The 18,010-nt window shown below is 37.2% G+C and overlaps 3 protein-coding genes across 9 annotated transcripts; 2 read left to right on the top strand and 1 right to left on the bottom strand.

Moving 5' to 3' along the window:
* Nucleotides 1,987–5,363, top strand: LOC18773532 (heat shock protein 90-2). The gene is made up of 3 exons (XM_007208275.2): nt 1,987–2,341; nt 3,041–3,182; nt 3,274–5,363. The coding sequence occupies exons 1-3, from the start codon at nt 2,219–2,221 to the stop codon at nt 5,106–5,108; spliced, it is 2,100 nt and encodes a 699-aa protein (XP_007208337.1). The 5' UTR covers nt 1,987–2,218; the 3' UTR covers nt 5,109–5,363.
* Nucleotides 6,440–10,263, bottom strand: LOC18775219 (calcineurin B-like protein 3). 4 transcript variants are annotated; one of them, XM_020566164.1, is made up of 10 exons: nt 10,047–10,263; nt 8,995–9,092; nt 8,743–8,897; nt 8,533–8,615; nt 8,272–8,343; nt 8,011–8,119; nt 7,626–7,678; nt 7,430–7,510; nt 7,182–7,294; nt 6,440–6,765 (listed from the first exon to the last, which is right to left on the bottom strand). In XM_020566164.1, the coding sequence occupies exons 3-10, from the start codon at nt 8,864–8,866 to the stop codon at nt 6,708–6,710; spliced, it is 693 nt and encodes a 230-aa protein (XP_020421753.1). In that variant the 5' UTR covers nt 8,867–8,897; nt 8,995–9,092; nt 10,047–10,263; the 3' UTR covers nt 6,440–6,707. The 4 variants fall into 4 exon arrangements, with proteins under 4 accessions (XP_020421753.1, XP_020421754.1, XP_020421755.1 ...); XM_020566165.1 differs by having other exon boundaries at nt 8,995–9,087; XM_020566166.1 differs by having other exon boundaries at nt 8,995–9,071.
* Nucleotides 11,683–17,448, top strand: LOC18772784 (formin-binding protein 4). Of its 4 annotated transcripts, XM_020565558.1 has the most exons (10): nt 11,683–11,965; nt 12,522–12,614; nt 13,175–13,299; nt 13,543–14,240; nt 14,352–15,718; nt 16,057–16,136; nt 16,222–16,314; nt 16,388–16,461; nt 16,688–16,832; nt 17,117–17,448. In XM_020565558.1, the coding sequence occupies exons 1-10, from the start codon at nt 11,881–11,883 to the stop codon at nt 17,198–17,200; spliced, it is 2,844 nt and encodes a 947-aa protein (XP_020421147.1). In that variant the 5' UTR covers nt 11,683–11,880; the 3' UTR covers nt 17,201–17,448. The 4 variants fall into 4 exon arrangements, with proteins under 4 accessions (XP_020421147.1, XP_020421148.1, XP_020421150.1 ...); XM_020565559.1 differs by lacking the exon at nt 11,683–11,965 and having other exon boundaries at nt 12,522–12,800; nt 12,968–13,299; XM_020565561.1 differs by lacking the exon at nt 11,683–11,965 and having other exon boundaries at nt 12,522–12,904.

Raw genomic sequence — 18,010 nt, 5'->3', positions numbered from 1 at the left:
CAAGAAAATTAAGAAACAATTGGAAATGCAAGAAATATTAACAACATATTGAAAATGCAAGAAATATTAACAAAATATTGAAAATGCAAGAAATATGAACAAAATATTTAAAATGCAAGAAATATTAACAACATATTGAAAATGCAATAAATATTCACAAAAAATATATATATATATTAGGAGATTAAACTTAATAAAATAAAAATTATAAAATACTTACCTTGTTAGTACGATTTTCCCCGCTTCTATAGTTGTCCATCACTTTTGCCAGGGCATCTCTCCATTTTCCCAACTCTTTATTGAGAATTTTCCACCTACTAGATAATGTCATCTCCGTACGAGTAGACCCCGGACTTTTTGCACAAAATTCGGCATCAATTTTTTTCCACATATGAAAAATTTTCATCTCATTGCCGGACACGGGACAATGACAAATTTGGAGCCAAGCCTCACACAAGGAAACATCTTCCATGGTGCTCCAAGCCCCTCCGGTTTCGATAAAAGAAGTCATAAAAATATGAAATAAAAATACAAGGTGAAAAAGAGGAAAATGTTGAGTAAAGAGTGAATAATAGTAGAAGTATAATGAAATGTATGAGGATTGGTGTGAAAGTGAAGGGTATTGATAGGTATTTATAGAAGAAAAAAAAAACAGAATTTAAAAAAAAAAATTCGATTTTTTTCCATAATTTTATTGCCCAAAAAATGACAGCCGTTGGATTGGATTCGGAATAGCTAATCGGGGCGCTGGGAGCGCGACATGTGGCATCTTCCCGTTGGAGAGCCAACGGTAAAAAAAAAATTGAACGAGCTCGCTGACGTCACCTCCCGCGGGCTTCACCTCGGGCTGAACTGGCCTTCAGGTTGGCCCGAGTTGGTGGGACCCACTCCTTCCCTGGACTTGAGCTGACCGCTGGAACGAATTTTTTTTTTCCCCCCAGCCTTGGGCTCAACTGATAGTTGGACTTACTCTAAGGAAGTCGATAGAGTGTGAAATTTTGATAAAGCTTCACTTTGACCAATATGAAAAGAAAGACTTGGAGTCAACGGATTGTAATCAAAGATTATTCATTTTGGAAAAAATATTTAGCAATGCTTTCGAATTTTCGATCTCATTCAATTTGCCCTTCAGACTTTCAATCTGATTTTGAGCTCTCCTAAATTTTGACTTCATATTGATGTTGTTCTAACCGTTAATTATATCACAATTTTCATTCCTTTCCATCACGATAAAGATGGGTCAAGTAAGTCCCAACTTGAATAGACGAAATATTGAAATAATTAATAGCAACAGGACATTAGTGCGTATTGAAAGTTGAAGGGAACTCATAATCAAGGAAGTTCAATAACAAAATAAAAAATGACATATAATATCTAGAAGCTAAAGTTTTTATTACGAATCAAATTGAAAGGATATTTAATCCGTCAAATTTTTTATGAAATCAATTTGGTTTGATCAATCATCCGGCCAAATCAAACTACAATTTTATAAAATCAAGAGTCATGAAAAGTATGAATGGTAAAAATAAAAGTGTTCTGGTTACAATATGCAAAACATAAGTATATGCCAAAAGCTTTTGAGTTAAGTATACACAATTTTATAACCTACAAGATCAAAGTAGCATGAAGGGAATGAATTTAGTTTTATATGCATACAACTGTTAGACGAATGATGTATTTATAATTTTTTATGAAAATTATAGTTACTGATAAATAACTCGAAACCCCCCTTTTTATCCATACTTGGAAATTACTAGATTCTTTTCTTAGAAAACCATTCAAACGTGAAGACCTCAAAAGTTAGGTCTTCCACCAAACTTCTTGGCAAGTTTAGGATCAAAACAGAGGAACTTTCCCCTTTTGTGTTTGGATTCTCTTATTGGGCCCTCCTTTTCTCTCTTATAAGCCCAAAGAACCCTCTTGCGAACAATCTAGACTATCCACGTGGCAGCACAACAGCCCGGGTCTAACAGAAAAGGAATTCCCCAACGCGTACGCGAAACAAAACTCCGAAAAAACATATGAAAAAATCAGATCCAATTAATTAGCGATAGAAGGATCTAGAAACCCTAGTCAAGTCTCCTATATAATGCTCGCTTCCTTCACTCTCAATAGCCCAAATATTCACTACCTCCTCTGTCTTCATTTTTACGTCGTCTTCGACCTCTCTGCTTCTCCAAAACCCTAGATCTCCTTTAACCCCTAATATACAACATCAATGGCGGAGACTGAGACGTTTGCCTTCCAGGCCGAGATCAACCAGCTTCTGAGTTTGATCATCAACACCTTCTACAGCAACAAGGAGATCTTTCTCCGTGAGCTCATAAGTAACGCCTCCGATGTACGTATTTTCACCTTTTATTCTTATCCCGATTTATCATTTCAGTATTTTCTAGTGTTTATTGTATGAATCTTTGTGTTTTGCTTGTGAACGTTTTAAATTCAACGATTTAGTTTGTATGGCTTAGGTTAGAGATCTGAACATGTTAATTTTTATGCTGGGGTTTATGCTCGTTTTAATATGGGATGAAACTAATTTATTTCTTCTTTAGTCGTTACTTTTTTAGTTAAAAGTTTGAGAACAGGATTAGGGGTTTTTGATTTAGTTGTTCTGTTATGGCTTAAAAACACTGTGGCTTATCTGCTTATGGATTTCTGGGTTTTGATTTCACATTAGGGTTTTGATTAGTTCTTTGGGTATTTGTTTCATTTTAAATGATAATGATAGTGACATTGAATGTCAATTGAGTATTTGAGTTTCTCATACTATCAGAAGTTTGCTATCCCTGTTTGCCCTTTTTATTCTCTTTTAGTATGTGTTAAAAGTTTGTAAGTTGAATATAATAAGGTTTTAAAAAAATATTTAAGTTGCACGCATGATTTTGAAATCGCTATCTAAATTGTCTTTAGTGTTCCTGGCTCCTGGTGAATTGATGTTGAAAAACTATGTAGCGAATTGAATTTCCTTTAGCTTAGTTCTAATAAATTGTCCCATATATCTTTTTTCACGTTTACTCATCGTGTGATGCTCTGTTTGTAGGCTCTTGACAAGATTAGATTTGAGAGTTTGACTGACAAGAGCAAGCTCGATGGTCAGCCAGACCTCTTTATCCACATCATCCCTGACAAAACCAACAATACCTTGACTATTATTGACAGTGGTATTGGGATGACCAAAGCTGGTAAGTTGATTTGTATTAGACAATTTGTTATCTGTGTTATTCCAATTATTGTATTGTGCTTAATGGTTTTGTTCTTATTTTGTCTTGTCAGATTTGGTGAACAACCTCGGTACCATTGCAAGGTCTGGCACCAAGGAATTTATGGAAGCTTTGGCCGCTGGTGCTGATGTTAGCATGATCGGTCAGTTTGGTGTTGGGTTCTATTCTGCTTATCTTGTTGCAGACAAGGTCATTGTTACCACCAAGCACAATGATGATGAGCAATATGTGTGGGAGTCTCAAGCGGGAGGCTCATTCACAGTCACCAGAGACAACTCTGGTGAGGTTCTCGGCAGGGGTACAAAGATTACTCTTCACCTCAAGGAGGACCAGCTTGAGTACCTTGAAGAGCGCCGCCTCAAGGATTTGGTTAAGAAGCACTCTGAGTTCATCAGCTACCCAATCTCACTCTGGATTGAGAAGACCACTGAGAAGGAGATTTCTGATGACGAAGATGAGGAAGAAAAGAAGGAAGAGGAAGGAAAGGTTGAGGATGTTGATGAAGAGAAAGAAAAAGAGGAGAAGAAAAAGAAGAAGATCCAGGAAGTGTCACATGAGTGGTCTTTGGTGAACAAGCAAAAACCTATCTGGATGAGGAAGCCAGAGGAGATCACTAAGGAAGAGTATTCAGCTTTCTACAAGAGTCTTACCAATGACTGGGAGGAGCATCTTTCTGTGAAGCACTTTTCAGTTGAGGGTCAGCTTGAGTTCAAGGCCATCCTCTTTGTTCCCAAGAGGGCTCCGTTTGATCTCTTTGACACAAGGAAGAAGCCCAATAACATCAAGCTCTATGTCCGCCGTGTCTTCATCATGGACAACTGTGAGGAGCTGATCCCTGAATACCTTGGCTTTGTTAAGGGTATTGTGGACTCTGAGGATCTCCCTCTTAACATTTCAAGAGAGATGTTGCAGCAAAACAAGATCTTGAAGGTCATCCGTAAAAACTTGGTGAAGAAGTGCATTGAGATGTTCCAAGAGATTGCTGAGAACAAGGAAGACTACAACAAGTTCTACGAGTCATTCTCCAAGAACCTCAAGCTTGGAATCCATGAGGACTCCCAGAACAAGACAAAGCTTGCTGAGTTGCTCAGATATCACTCCACCAAGAGCGGTGAAGAGATGACCAGTCTCAAGGACTATGTGACAAGGATGAAGGAGGGCCAGAGCGATATTTACTACATCACCGGTGAGAGCAAGAAGGCTGTTGAGAACTCTCCATTCCTTGAGAAGCTGAAGAAGAAGGGATATGAGGTCCTCTTCATGGTTGATGCTATTGATGAGTACGCTGTTGGTCAGCTCAAGGAGTTTGAGGGCAAGAAGCTTGTCTCAGCCACCAAGGAAGGTCTCAAGCTTGATGAGAGTGAAGACGAGGCAAAGAAGAAGGAAGAGTTGAAGGAGAAGTTTGAGGGACTCTGCAAGGTTGTGAAGGATGTTTTGGGTGACAGAGTGGAGAAGGTTGTGGTGTCTGACCGTGTGGTCGACTCTCCCTGCTGTTTGGTGACAGGCGAGTATGGCTGGACTGCCAACATGGAAAGAATCATGAAGGCTCAGGCCTTGAGGGATAACAGCATGGCTGGGTACATGTCGAGCAAGAAGACCATGGAGATCAACCCAGAGAACCCCATCATGGAGGAGCTGAGAAAGAGGGCTGATGCAGACAAGAATGACAAGTCAGTGAAGGACCTTGTTCTCCTTCTGTTCGAGACTGCTCTCCTCACCTCTGGGTTCAGCCTTGATGACCCCAACACCTTTGGCAACAGGATCCACAGAATGTTGAAGCTTGGATTGAGCATTGACGACGATGCTGTTGACGGTGATGCTGAGATGCCCCCATTGGAGGACGCTGATGCTGATGCTGAGGGCAGCAAGATGGAGGAAGTTGATTAAGTGATGTGTCTGAAACCACCCCCCAACAACCCACCACCAAGCAGTAGTTTTTTCTCCATATTAGTGATGTTATATTTTCTTACTTTCTTTAGTTAATTTTGGATATTTTGGGATGGTTACTGCTGTTTTTGTTATCGGATATTATAATTACCTTCTTTTTGTTAATGCATTTGGAACTATTGTCTCCTACGGCTGTTTCTGTGGTTTTGCTTCTGTTAGTCTTTGATGCTTAGTTGTGAATCTTGTTCCTTCTTATTTGTTATGTTTCTTTTCAAAAATATAATTTATTTCATTTTTGCATGACTGTTTCATTGATTGTTGGGATAATTTGGCAAGGGTATTTTCCTTAATTTGGTGATTTATTTATAACATCGTCTATGGGATTCAAAACCGGTTATAAGATTAACAAAATTCAAAAGAAAAATTATTAACCGGTTATAAGATTAACAAAATTCAAAAGAAAAATTATTAAAACAAAGAGTTGTTTACACCAACATCTTTGGAAGTTAATTGCACGAACACCTCCTCATGTTTTAAATTGTTTTCACAAAATTTCTTTCATTAGTTTTTAATCTTAAAATTGATCCAAATAAATAAGATGACTTTTGAGATTAAATTGAGGTTAATTTTGTCATTTGAGTAAGTTCTAATTTTGTCTTTTGTATAAATATTTGTATAGTTTTTTTTACCCACTTCAAATTATGGGTTTGTTTAGCACGTTATTACCATGCCTGCTGAGTATAAATTTTGGGGACAAATATTGGTATAAATTTACCAACATTTGCAAGTACAAATGGCAACTCCCTAGAGTTAAAATTAGAGAACGAAAATGAGAACCCGACTTGGATTGTGCTGTTTTCTGTTGCGGCACAGCTGCCCAGCTTGAGCATGAGTTCAAGTGGTAACACAGGGCCTCAGGCTCATATTTTAGTGTGAAATGTGTCAGCCAAAACGACACTGTTTTCTGTTCACACGCAGTCTCAGTCATTTTCCCTTCCCAGCCACAAGAAGCTGCCCAAGTGCTCATTTTCCCTTCTCAGTCATTCAATGCTCAATGAATTATTTGATAACGACGTACGACGTAGAACAAATCATTCTTTTTAGTCACCCAGGAGGAGAAAAAGATTGCTGCTCTTGTCGTTTGGTCGTTTCACCATAAAAAAGCGCACACTCCTTATTCGACCAATTTTCCTTCATTTATACGACACAGTTTGGCCTGAAGCAGGCAGACAGATGCTTAGAGGACCATCAATGAATCATAACTTAGCAAAGCCAAGAGGATAGAATTACGTGGCAAAATCACACTCGTCGGTGTAGCCTACAATTCTGTGTGCACCTCCCAATAAAATCCAGTATCATAAGAAGCCAAAATCAGAAGCCACATACAATTAAAAGCAATTTCAGTCGTAGAGCATAAAATAAAATACACACAGCCAAAAAATATTCAAAAGAAACAACGAAAAATGATGTAAAAAATTTCTTCTTGGCCCTTTACATAAGAGTGGAGTGGGCCACATTCTCTTCAGAAACATGCAAAACCACATCAAGTTAATTAAAAAATGATGTCCCTTGGAGCTTAAAATTGGAAATTTTCAAATTTCAGGTGTCGTCCACTTGTGAGTGAAATACAAAGCTCGGAAATGTTGTGGTGATGTCTCTGCTCAGAAAACAAAAAACACATCATCATCAGAAGTTATAGCACACAACCAGTTGATCTGTTATATATAATCAGCGAGTTCAATTAAATCTGAAATTTAGTACAGAAAAAAATAACTATTCATTTTTAATGTTTTTAGTCGGCATTGATCAATTGCCCACTGTTCATCACAGGTAAATCGAAATCAAAACAGATATCCTGATAAAAAGATTAGGATCACGTCATTCTACCAAAGGATATTTAGAGACTTGTAGTTTTAAGTGTACATGAAAACACCAACGTCGACGAAAAAAGAAACAAGATTTATCTTGTCATTGTTTAGCCAGAAAAGTTTATCTTGGTCTAAGCAGGCATAAAGTTGGAAACATTTGTAAGGACAAGGTCTCGTAACATGGTAAGTATATATGAAAACTTACTTGAGGTATTGCAGCGTCATATTTTTAAGAAGGGATGGGTGCCGCAAAACAAGGCTTCTCCACTCTTCCTTGTCGATCCTCCCATCATGTTTAGTATCGGCTTCCTCAAAGGTCTGAAACAAGGTTCCAAAAGAAAAAAGAAATATTTAATCAACTTCAGTAACATACCAAGCACTCCTTCATGTAACCAATATATCTAGGAACATCATACATAAACATCTAATACTAAAGTTGGGTAGAGAAAGCACCTTATCAATTATACTTTCTATCACATCATCTGAAAGATTCATGCCAGATTCTGCAAGGGTAGCGACTACCATTTGCTTCACCTAGATATATAGAAACATAAATAAGAACATGCGGACTGTTGGAAAGAAACATAAAGAAGCTTAATAAATGAATTCAGAGATAAATAGATAGTTCACTTAGGAACAAAGAAATTACCTCCTGCCTTTCAATGAAGCCTTGTTGCTTGAGGTCATATAATTGAAAAGAAACTGAAATTTGAGATTTTAAAAATTAATATTAATGAGAAAAAAAAAAAAAAACTTCCTCTTAGTAGGAAGAACAACTGTAAGTAGAAGTTCCTTTTATAAAGGACTTCCTTTAAGATAACAACCTCAAAGGCTTGGCCCCGTCCCGTTTGGAGAATGACCCTTATGGCACGGCTTAAAAAATAGGACATTACAAGGTCTAATTGATCAACAAAAAATAAACCTTAAAACCTCGCAATCATATTCCCCATGTTACAGTTTAGCATTGATAAACATTAACTGATTGATATTACAATTTATAAATGACTTATATTATCAACATACACAAAACTTACACTCAATCTTATCGTCAATTGGGGCGTTAGGATGAAAGACAGAGAGGGCTCGTGCAAACTCTTCAAAACCTAGTATTCCATTGTGCTTTGTGTCAAACAAGTCAAATACCTGCAATAATGAGCAATAAATAATCGGCGCCTTATCCAAGGTACTTAAGACTTAGCAGAGGCTGTAAGATGCATAATTGATACTATAAATAATCAAGATGATGGAATTAAAGAGAAGACTATAACAAGTTTGAAGAAGACATAATTTCTCACAGAGAAACGTACACGATCAGCAAACAAGCTCTCTTTCTTGTTTGTCTTGAATAATGCCAGTTGAAACTCCTCCTACACCATGGCATTAAATAAACAACTTTTAAGAAAGAAAAAGAGTGTAGGGAACGTAGAAATGTGGCAGCATAAGGAAGGGACCAGGAATTTATGGAAAAATTTAGGTGAATATGCATTGCAAATACAATTCTAACCCAAATGTATACATGAAAAGCATTGCCTAAAGAACAGTAAGATTATACAAACCTTGTTAATCAATCCATCATCAATCACTGCACTGCTAATCTTCTTAAATAGCTCATATAGTGCCTCTATTTCACTCACGCTGACTGTATCAAATAAGAAATAACAATTCCCAGTACTATGAGAGTCCATTGTTTAGATATAAAACTGAAATAGTGGGCACATAGACATAGTAAGAAAAAAAATGCTAATTTCTTGGGTGAAATGACATACACACTGTCTCCCTTGCTAGAATTTCAGGGTCTTCTAAGCCTCTTGATTGCTTGTACAACTCAAGATCACAGCACCTCAGTAGGGAAGCACATAAATGCTTTAACCCCTCTATGCACTGCAACATGATATTTTCTGCAGATCAAAACACTCCATACCTGGTTCACATGGAAAAATGAAAAACAAATCATGAAATTTCCTTTAAGTCTATCTTTAAAAGAAAGGATCCTAAAGCATGTAAATATCAAAACAAACCTTTTAACCATTTCCTACTTCTTCTAACTCACGCCCAAATCCAAGATCCGTAAAATTTGGAGCAGCCAAAGCTATATCTGTTTTGATAGATAGCTGAACTGAATCAAGTAGAACATGGTAGATTAGAAACCCATCTCAAAAACAGGTTTTACTCTTGTAAAGCCCGAAACGAAAAGCAAACCCACAATAACTGAAGCAATGGAAGTGTATATGACTTGACCAAAGTTTTTTTTAATTTTTTTAATTTTTAATTTTTTAAATTTACATGAAGATGAAAGGGGTCAAATGTAGCTCTTAAACCAACAAAACAGTCACAATGAAATACTAAAATCTAAATCCAATCCTAACCTAAACATTTCCATTGAAAAAGAGCAACAATTTCATGATTTAGTCATATCCATCCTAGTAATAGCATTTACAGTACCTCACCTCAGCTAAACACTCTCTTCTATTTCTATACACCACAACGGTTTTAGAGTCCAAACATCTAACTGGATTTGAATAAGAAAAACATGCACAATTATTTCACCGAATAAAACCCACATAATCAAACAAATTTTCAATTCAAACCAAGAAAACGAAATATAAATTACGAATCTGTATTGTGCTTACTGAATTCACAACACAAATTGGCATTGTGATTGCTTAACAACACATAACTAAGAAATAATCCGGCAAAATGTAAGAAATTTCACACTAAATTTCAGCTTAGAAATCACGGAAGCTGACTAATTATAACTCCCCAATCCTCCATACGTATTCCACAACCAAACATAAATCCACACGCACACAAAAAAAACACAACACCAAACAGAAACATGAAAAACAAGCTAGCAATCCCCGAATCCGAATCCGAATCCGAATCCGAGATCCAAACATTGAGCACAACAAACCGAACGCAATTGAAAGACGCAAATATAAACAGAAGGAGCTCAGCGATCTATTTGGCCGTGGAGAAAATTCGGGCAATTGAAAAAAACATATTGAGAGAATCAGAACGAAAAGGAAGATTCAGAAATTGGAGAATTACAACAAAAAGATAGAAACTTTACTTTGAGAGAGAGAGAGAGAGGGAGAAGGAAGAGCGCTGTGGCTGAGCAGCTGTGTTCTTGGAGGGCGATGGTATGCGATCTCTGTGCAGCTATGTAGCGAATCTCCTGTTTATATATGGAGGCTACGAATGTGATAGACAGAGAAGAAGAAGAAGAAGAAGAAGAAGAAGAAGAGCATGTTGTTGTTACAAACTACAAAGACAGATATTCATTTCTGCCAAGGACTGTTTTATGATGCGGAGAGCGAAACGACGTCGTTCGGGAGTTGGATTGGTAGATTGCCATCCGCCGCTAGTGAATTATTGGACTTGGAGAGGGTGTGTTCGTTTGTTGTTTGTTTTTGGGTTTTTTTTTTTTTTTTTTTTTAAAATTTTTAATTTTTAATTTTTTTAAAAATAATATATTTTATTTTATTTCCTTTTTATTGGGAAAGATAATACGCATGCTCGGCAATCATTTTAGCTTTTCAAAAGATTTTAAACAATTATTTATTTATTATAGCATACTTTAATTGAGCCTTTTAATTAAGATTGCAAAATTAAATATTTCATAATTTAAAACCTAGTTCGGCATAATAAGGTCTTTTTAGTAAAGAAAAAAAATGGTAATATACAAATTAGAGGTGAAATTCAAGAGGCATTGTGTAATTTCCATATTAAGTTTTAGTCATTTCAAAAGAAGGACAGTTGTCACAACTCGGATCGGCTCCGTTGTAGCACGATATTATTCTTTTTGGGTCATTTCATGCCCTCACGATTTTATTTCTGGAAACTCACGAGCAACTTCCCAGTTGATCACTCATTTTAGAATTGCTCTAGTCTAAACTCGTTTAATTTCAAAGACTTCAAAATCAGTGAGCTCCAAAAAGACTTTGTGCTAGATGGATGTGAACATATACATATAAGACACATCACCCCCTCTTTATTTATCGATGTGGGATGTTACAACAGTCCTTTTTTATTTATATATTTTTGATTGTGGTGTTATGACTTAAGGCAATTTTGATCAAATTGAAATTATTCAGTTGTGAAGTTATAACCCAACTTTGACATGTGCCCTACATCCCATGTTGACAACAAAATCAAGGGTCCATGTATGACATGACTAAATAATGTGAAGATAAAAATATATATATATATATTGAATAATGTTTGTTTGTTTTTTTGTCTGAATTTCTGAATTGCATAATGTTTAGTTTGCCCATATTTCATGTCACGTGAACTTGATAGCACATTATATTATTCGTGTTATTATAAATGTTGGGATGGTTTAATTTAGAGGTTGTGGGTATACTCGGGTGCTGGTAGTGAGAGTAGCTAAGTTTTTTTAAAACTTTTTTTATTTAAAATAAAAACGGTGGTATTATTCAAGATATTTTAATTGATTATTTTAATCCTCTTAGTTAATAGATAATATATCATTTGTGTTTAAAATAAAACTATCTTAAAAAACAATAATAAAAAATCCCAAATTTCATTTTAAAAGTCATAAATAAATCCAAAAGGAATTAAAAATATCTAAACAAAGAGAGGCCCATTGGGCCTATTGGTTGAGTGTGTTGTGGGTTGACGTAAAGGTCTATGGACCACAATCCCCATATATATATATATATATATAAATAAAAACGTAGAGACAAAATGAGGTTGAAGAGAAACACAAAACCTCCACGATTGTTTGCCTGGAAACGCAATCAAAAGCCCCCTCAAAAAGCCAATTTCTAATCAATTCGAATTCGAAACCAAAATCAAAATCGAAGCTTTGAAATTAGGGTTACAATCTAAGCATTCAAGCTGTTAAGCTTGTTTGAGAAGCAAAAGCGCTCAGAGTCTAATCAATGGGGAAGAGAAAAGAGCGTCGTCTTGCAGCTAAGACCAACGCTGGTCGCAGAGTCAAGCTCGATCTTTTCGCGGAACCCTCTGGTACTCTCTCTCTCTCTATATATATATATACACACACACACACACATAGGTATGTGTATATATATCTGTACTATGTGATTTATGCATGCATTTGTCCTCGAGATTATTTAAATCGTTTCTCTTTAGTGTTTTCTAAGTATTATTTTTCCTGTTTAATTGTCTGCGTGTCTCTATTTCTGGGGTTTTGTTTCATCTAGTTGTGTATAGTCATTAGCTTGTCTAAGAAGTGTCTTCATATATACATGTACACACACGTATTCTAAAAGTTAGCTGAATAGCGGACGCGGAAGTAACAATCTCTGCAGTTTTGGGATGAAAACGGTATTTTTAGATTATTGGTGGATTGAAGGACTCTTCTTCGGAACATTTTAGATGTGTTTCATTTTGTTTGTTTTTGTTTTTTAAATATGTCCCTTTAGTATCATTAACTGACATTATTTTTCACTAATGTTGATAATGCCATATTGCTGTACGGAATTGGATGATACATAAATGATTATGTGTAGTTTATCTACATTTCGGGGTATCATGTTGAGGAACTTGTTTGCCTTTATAGGAGATTTGGGTGGCTCTGCTGAACATGATGAGCTTGGAGGAGATATGAAATCCAAAGGCCATGCTGGGTTACCCAATTCACCATCTTCTTCAGGTGGGTTCCGTCAGTTTTCTTCAAAAAGGACTTTGTAGAGAGGACATGTGTGCTCAACATTATGTTGTTCGGTGGAATTATGGATACTATATGTGCAAGACATGTTATGTTGTTTGCCCCCCAAGATTTTGTTTTCAGACTGTAGGGTGGCTGTTGTCTTGTTGAGAACATTCACTGTCAGATCAGGTCGGGCCCTGCCACAGTGAAATTATGAATCACCCCTATTCGTTATTCCCTTTTTGGCACCAACAAAGCATTTTGGAGATTTCAGCCGGGAAAATTTTCTATCGGTTCGTATGTCCTGTCTTTATTTTGCTTTGTACTTGCTGACAATTTTCTTCCTTGTGTAACAGGTGGCTGCAATGAAGAGATCCTAATCTTCTCATTTCAAATTTTAACTTAGACAGCCTTTTGTCTCCCCCACTCTTAGTTGCTATTACTTCCCTTCTAAATAAAGATTCCATCCTTTGTTTGTTTAGGTGCTGATATGTTGGTGATTACTAAGTAGATAATATGATGGATTGGGTAGTGTTTGACAAGCGAGTATATTATGCGTGCAGGTCAGCAACCACAAAATCCGTTGCTGTTACTTGGGCAATATAGTGATGATGAGTTGGATGATGACTCAAATCAAGTACTTAGCAATGCTGCTGTAGGAAATTCCTCACCTGAGAATAATGATGAGGTAATTAAATGGATTCTCTACTTTCTTCAATGTCCCGTGTCCTTACCAATCTGGAGCTTAGTTTATTGAGTAGCTTAGTGAGTGGGGCATTATTATGACTCTCTCTCTCTCTCTCTCTCTCTCTGATGTACTAATTGGGGCATGTCTCTAAGTAAAGCTAGGTACTAAAATTTAAGTTCTCTTTACCTGTCAGACCTTTCATTTTGTATTTACTTCACATGCTCAATGCTTTGCCTCTTTCAGGTTAAGAGTTCGCTTGGTGAATCTTATCAGCATATGGATACCAATGCTGATGAAGACCTTGCTTCTCAGAAGGTTAAGCAACAGGGAGGGGATACAAACTCTGCCCCGAATGATTGTGACCAGAGCATGGAGGACAGTGATAAAAGAGAAAATGATGATGTGGCCTCAAGTGATTTACGCACAGAATTGTATTTGACAGAACAAGCCTCTGTTCCTGAAACTTCTAGTTTACAAGTCATTGGAGATGTCAGTTCAGGCTGGAAGATTGTGATGCATGAAGAGAGTAATAGCTATTATTACTGGAATACTGAAACAGGGGAAACTTCATGGGAAGTACCTGATGTTTTGACCCAGGAAACCAAGTTAACGAGTGACCAGAAAACACCTACTGTTGCAGGAAAGTTGGAGAACGTTCCTGTTGGTACAGAAGAGTCTAACTTAACTTCTGATGTGAAATTAGATGGTTTTTCTAATTCTGACACAAATGAAGGGGCTGCCAATATGGTTCCTCATGGAACAGAATCGTATGGACATGGGTGTGGGTGTGGGTCCCAAATGGATCAGTGGAATCTAGCATGCAATAATCAAGCTACTCATGATACAATGGCTAATGAAGATTTTGAATCAGGGATTGATCTCTCTTCTCGTCTTGTCAAACATTGTGAGGCTTTGTTAGAAAGATTGAAGTCATTACAAGGGTATGGCATGTTTTGCCCTCTGCTCCCAATTTTTTTGAATTTATTTAAATGCCCACTTGGTTTTTTGTTTTGTTTCTGGAGATTTATAATAACTTAATTTATATGTTTCAGGTCCAAGGAACAATTGCAAGATCTCAACTGGATCTCAAAGTATACTTTGGAAGTTGAGATAAGACTCTTTGATTTTCAGTCCCTTTTATCTTATGGGTCATCCTTGCTTCCATTTTGGATGCATTCTGAAAGACAGCTTAAAAGGGTTGAGATTGCTATAAATGATGAAATGTCCAAAATTTCTAAATCTGTACAAACGGATGAAGTTCAGGCAGCTCATGCATCTTTCTTCCAGGGAGAAACAAATTTTCAGGAAAGCGTGGGATGTAAAACTGAAGCAGATCAAGTTGAAGCTTTGGATGATTTTCATGCTACCCCTAGTGTTGATACATTAGCAATAGTCTCTAAAGAAAGTTCAGGTGTAAATGCCGAGCATGTTTCTGAATTTGGCTCGCCTACTAGGCATATGGAGAGCGGTGTAAGTGAACAAGTCAATGGGGTGGCAGTTCCCATTGAGTCAACTACCAAGAATGATTTTTGTGCTGGGGAAGAGGTTGACATGGATGTGGACATGGAAGTTGAAGATTCAAATTCTGCAGGAAATACAGCTATTGCATATGCATTGAATGCCACGGTGTTTGCTCCGTCAGAGCAGCCAATTAATCCTAGCCCACCTTCAGTATACACATCTTCAGGGCCAGAGGATACATTCACTATACCACCTCCCCCAGATGAGGAATGGATTCCTCCACCACCACCTGATAATGAACAGGTTCCTCCACCCCCACCTGATGAGCCCCCACCTCAGCCCCCGCATCCTCCTTTGTCATCTTATCCTGAGACAGGGCAAGCTCCTTATCCAGAGCAATACAATTTTTCCTATCCAAGTTCCAGTTTTGAATATTATGGACATACAGTTACTGAAGGGCCTAGTAGTACTTTTTATGGACATCCTGAAGGATGCCAAGTTTCTATGCCCCATGCACCACTTTACTATGCTGCAGTTCCTGGCACCTATACTGAAACTTCTCAGGCTGCAGCTAACCCTGTTGAGTCTGTCACATATTATGGGCTTCAAGATGGAACACGACTCTCTGTTCCTGTAGTCAATGGTGTAGAGTCTTTACAGTTTCACAGTGAGTCTGCTCCTCTTAGCTATGAAAACCTTGTATCCGATCGTACTGGATCTATCAACTCCTTTGCAGGAGCAGGCAGTAGCGGTTCATTGCCAAATGTGAATATTGATAGTTCTGCTGTTGATGGTGAGACTGGTGGGGCATCTATGGATGTTCCATCTACCACATCCACAATCCAAGCACCTGCAACCATTTCAGTGAAAAGTAATGTTCCTGTGCCATCAACTAATCATGCCCCTAGTGCTGCATCTATTCCTGCCACATCGGAGGTTACTAAGGCTCAGTCTAAAGGTAAAGCTTTTAAACACCTAATAAGATGGAGTAATGTGCTTTTCACGGCATTTTTTTATGTCATCCTACTTCTTGTTAATGTTCTTGATGGAGTTAAGCTGTGACTAGTTATAATAGCTTAGACAACCCATTGTGCAAATCATGTGTGAAAGAGAGTTCTCTCTCCTCCCCCCCTCCTTATTTTGGGCTTTCTACCATACATAATAAGTTAATAACATATATGGAAAGCAACAAGCCAACAAGCATTCTTTTTTAGTTCAACCACGTGGTGTTAAACTTCTATTCCAGTGACATGCATAATTACAGGCATACTCATCATTTTCTTTTCTCTTATTCAGTTCCACGTACTAAAAAGCGAACGGTTGCAGTTGCTTCCTCCTTGAGGTCTAATAAGAAAGTCTCCAGTTTAGTAGACAAGGTATGCTTTTTGTTTCTGATTTTTTACATTGCTACTTGCATCAGTATAATTATGGATCACCTAATTTTAATTTCAAATCAACCAGTGGAAAGCAGCAAAAGAGGAGTTGCTTGAAGATGAGGAGGAACCTCAAAATACATATGAGTTGTTTGAGAGGAAGCGACAAAGGGGAATAGAGGTTTGCTGGACTTTATTTGTACAAGTTACTGTGTCTTGGCTCCTTCTGGGTTCTTATGTTCCCTTTGTTGCAGGAATGGTATGCACAACAAATTACCAGCGGAGAGGCCAAAGATAATGCCAATTTTCAGCCTCTTGGTGGCGATTGGTATGATGACTTGAAATCTTACACTTAACACATTCTTGAAAGAAATTCTAAAGTTGCTGAGCTGCAGTAGGGACAGTTTAATATTTTACTCTTAAAGTCCAAAGTTTCTGATATATATATATATTTTTTGGGTGACTTGGTCACAGTCTCCAAGTTTTCAACTTGTTAAATACAAGTTTCGTATCATATGAACTTTCTTGTGATGTGATTGCTATGTTTCATACAGGCGTGAGAAGGTGAAGCGAAGAAAAGCTCAATTAGCCCGCAAAGCTGGACAAACCGCATCAACACCTGGACCTGAGGCACATATGGATGGGAACCAGAAGCCTGATCTGGCAGAACTCTCAAGGGGTCTCCCCTCTGGTTGGCAGGTATATGTTTAGGGGACACATTATTTACTGGCCAGGAAGTGTTGCTTTTCAACATTTCTGTTATGTTGCCTCCTGGAGTGAGAAGGAATTGAGACACATTAAAAAAATCTTTTATGGGAAAATTCTGCATGTGCTCTAGTTGGATTTGTTTGAGTCTTTTCCTTGCTTGCTAGATTGTATGCTTATTGTCAAAGCCATTAAACGCTTCTTCAAAGCATGTGATCTTGTTCTGCAAAATCTGATTTTTTTATTTATTTTTATTTTTTTGTTATTTTTTTTTTCAGGCCTACTGGGATGAATCCTCAAAGCAGGTTTATTATGGAAATACGGCGACCTCAGAAACTACGTGGACTCAACCAACAAAATGAAGTCTTCAAATTTTCATTTGTAGTTATTTGGTTGACTTGTGTACTATCCAGGTTGAATTAAGAATGTAAGAGGGCCTGCCATCTTTACATAGAGATCCTCTGCTACAATAAGAAATTTTGGGATAGTTATTAGTGTCGATTTTATCTTGGTCAGATTGTTTTCGGGGGAAGTTCCCTTGATGCATCCTTGTGAGAATCATTTAACTCTCCAAAAGAAGGAAAAAATAATTTACTTTTTTAAGAGGCCACTTTGCCTGTTCTTTAACCAAATACTTTAAGTTTATCGCTAGGGGTAATAAGATTATAAATATGAGAAAAATATAGAGCTATTGATTGAAATTACACAGCCCAAGAATACCAGCTATGTGTTGATGCGCGTAGAACTCAACCATGACGAATCTGTTCTTCTCCACTGTGTCGCTGAAGTTCGTTCCCTTCGAAACGACGACGTCCTTCTTACCCACCTCTGGCTCCTTATACGTGTCCTCATGATCGCCACCACCCTCGTCGAAATCAGAGAAATTCTCAAGAAAGAGAGGGTGAGATCTGATTTCGAAAGGCTTTTAAACAAAATGTGTATTTTACCTTTATAATGTAGACAAGTCCAATGAATCTGGACCTCCTTTTCGGCCAAATTCAAAACAAAATTTGATTCCTATATATCAAAACAAAAATAAAAATACTCTAGGTATCAAATCCTCATTAATAAATATTTTTATGTCTAATACTTTTTTCTTTTTTTTTTGGGTTTGCTTTTGACCATTGGTTATTGTATCGTCATTAGTTTGGATAAATTACTCAAATAGTCCT

The sequence above is a fragment of the Prunus persica genome, chromosome G6 (genome assembly GCF_000346465.2).
Source record: "Prunus persica cultivar Lovell chromosome G6, Prunus_persica_NCBIv2, whole genome shotgun sequence".
In the NCBI taxonomy this organism is placed as follows: Eukaryota; Viridiplantae; Streptophyta; class Magnoliopsida; order Rosales; family Rosaceae; genus Prunus; species Prunus persica.
This window is presented reverse-complemented; position numbering and strand designations above follow the sequence as displayed.

Excerpts from the sequence above, each read along its gene's own strand:
- LOC18773532 (XM_007208275.2), top strand. The coding sequence starts at position 2,219 with ATGGCGGAGACTGAGACGTTTGCCTTCCAGGCCGAGATCAACCAGCTT. Across the intron at positions 2,342-3,040 it reads TCATAAGTAACGCCTCCGAT|GCTCTTGACAAGATTAGATT; the intron begins GTACGTATTTTC and ends CTCTGTTTGTAG. Across the intron at positions 3,183-3,273 it reads TATTGGGATGACCAAAGCTG|ATTTGGTGAACAACCTCGGT; the intron begins GTAAGTTGATTT and ends TTGTCTTGTCAG.
- LOC18775219 (XM_020566164.1), bottom strand. The coding sequence starts at position 8,866 with ATGTTGCAGTGCATAGAGGGGTTAAAGCATTTATGTGCTTCCCTACTG. Across the intron at positions 8,344-8,532 it reads ATGATGGATTGATTAACAAG|GAGGAGTTTCAACTGGCATT; the intron begins GTTTGTATAATC and ends GCCATGGTGTAG. Across the intron at positions 7,679-8,010 it reads AATTGACGATAAGATTGAGT|TTTCTTTTCAATTATATGAC; the intron begins GTAAGTTTTGTG and ends CTCAAATTTCAG.
- LOC18772784 (XM_020565558.1), top strand. The coding sequence starts at position 11,881 with ATGGGGAAGAGAAAAGAGCGTCGTCTTGCAGCTAAGACCAACGCTGGT. Across the intron at positions 11,966-12,521 it reads TCTTTTCGCGGAACCCTCTG|GAGATTTGGGTGGCTCTGCT; the intron begins GTACTCTCTCTC and ends TTGCCTTTATAG. Across the intron at positions 16,137-16,221 it reads TCTCCAGTTTAGTAGACAAG|TGGAAAGCAGCAAAAGAGGA; the intron begins GTATGCTTTTTG and ends CAAATCAACCAG.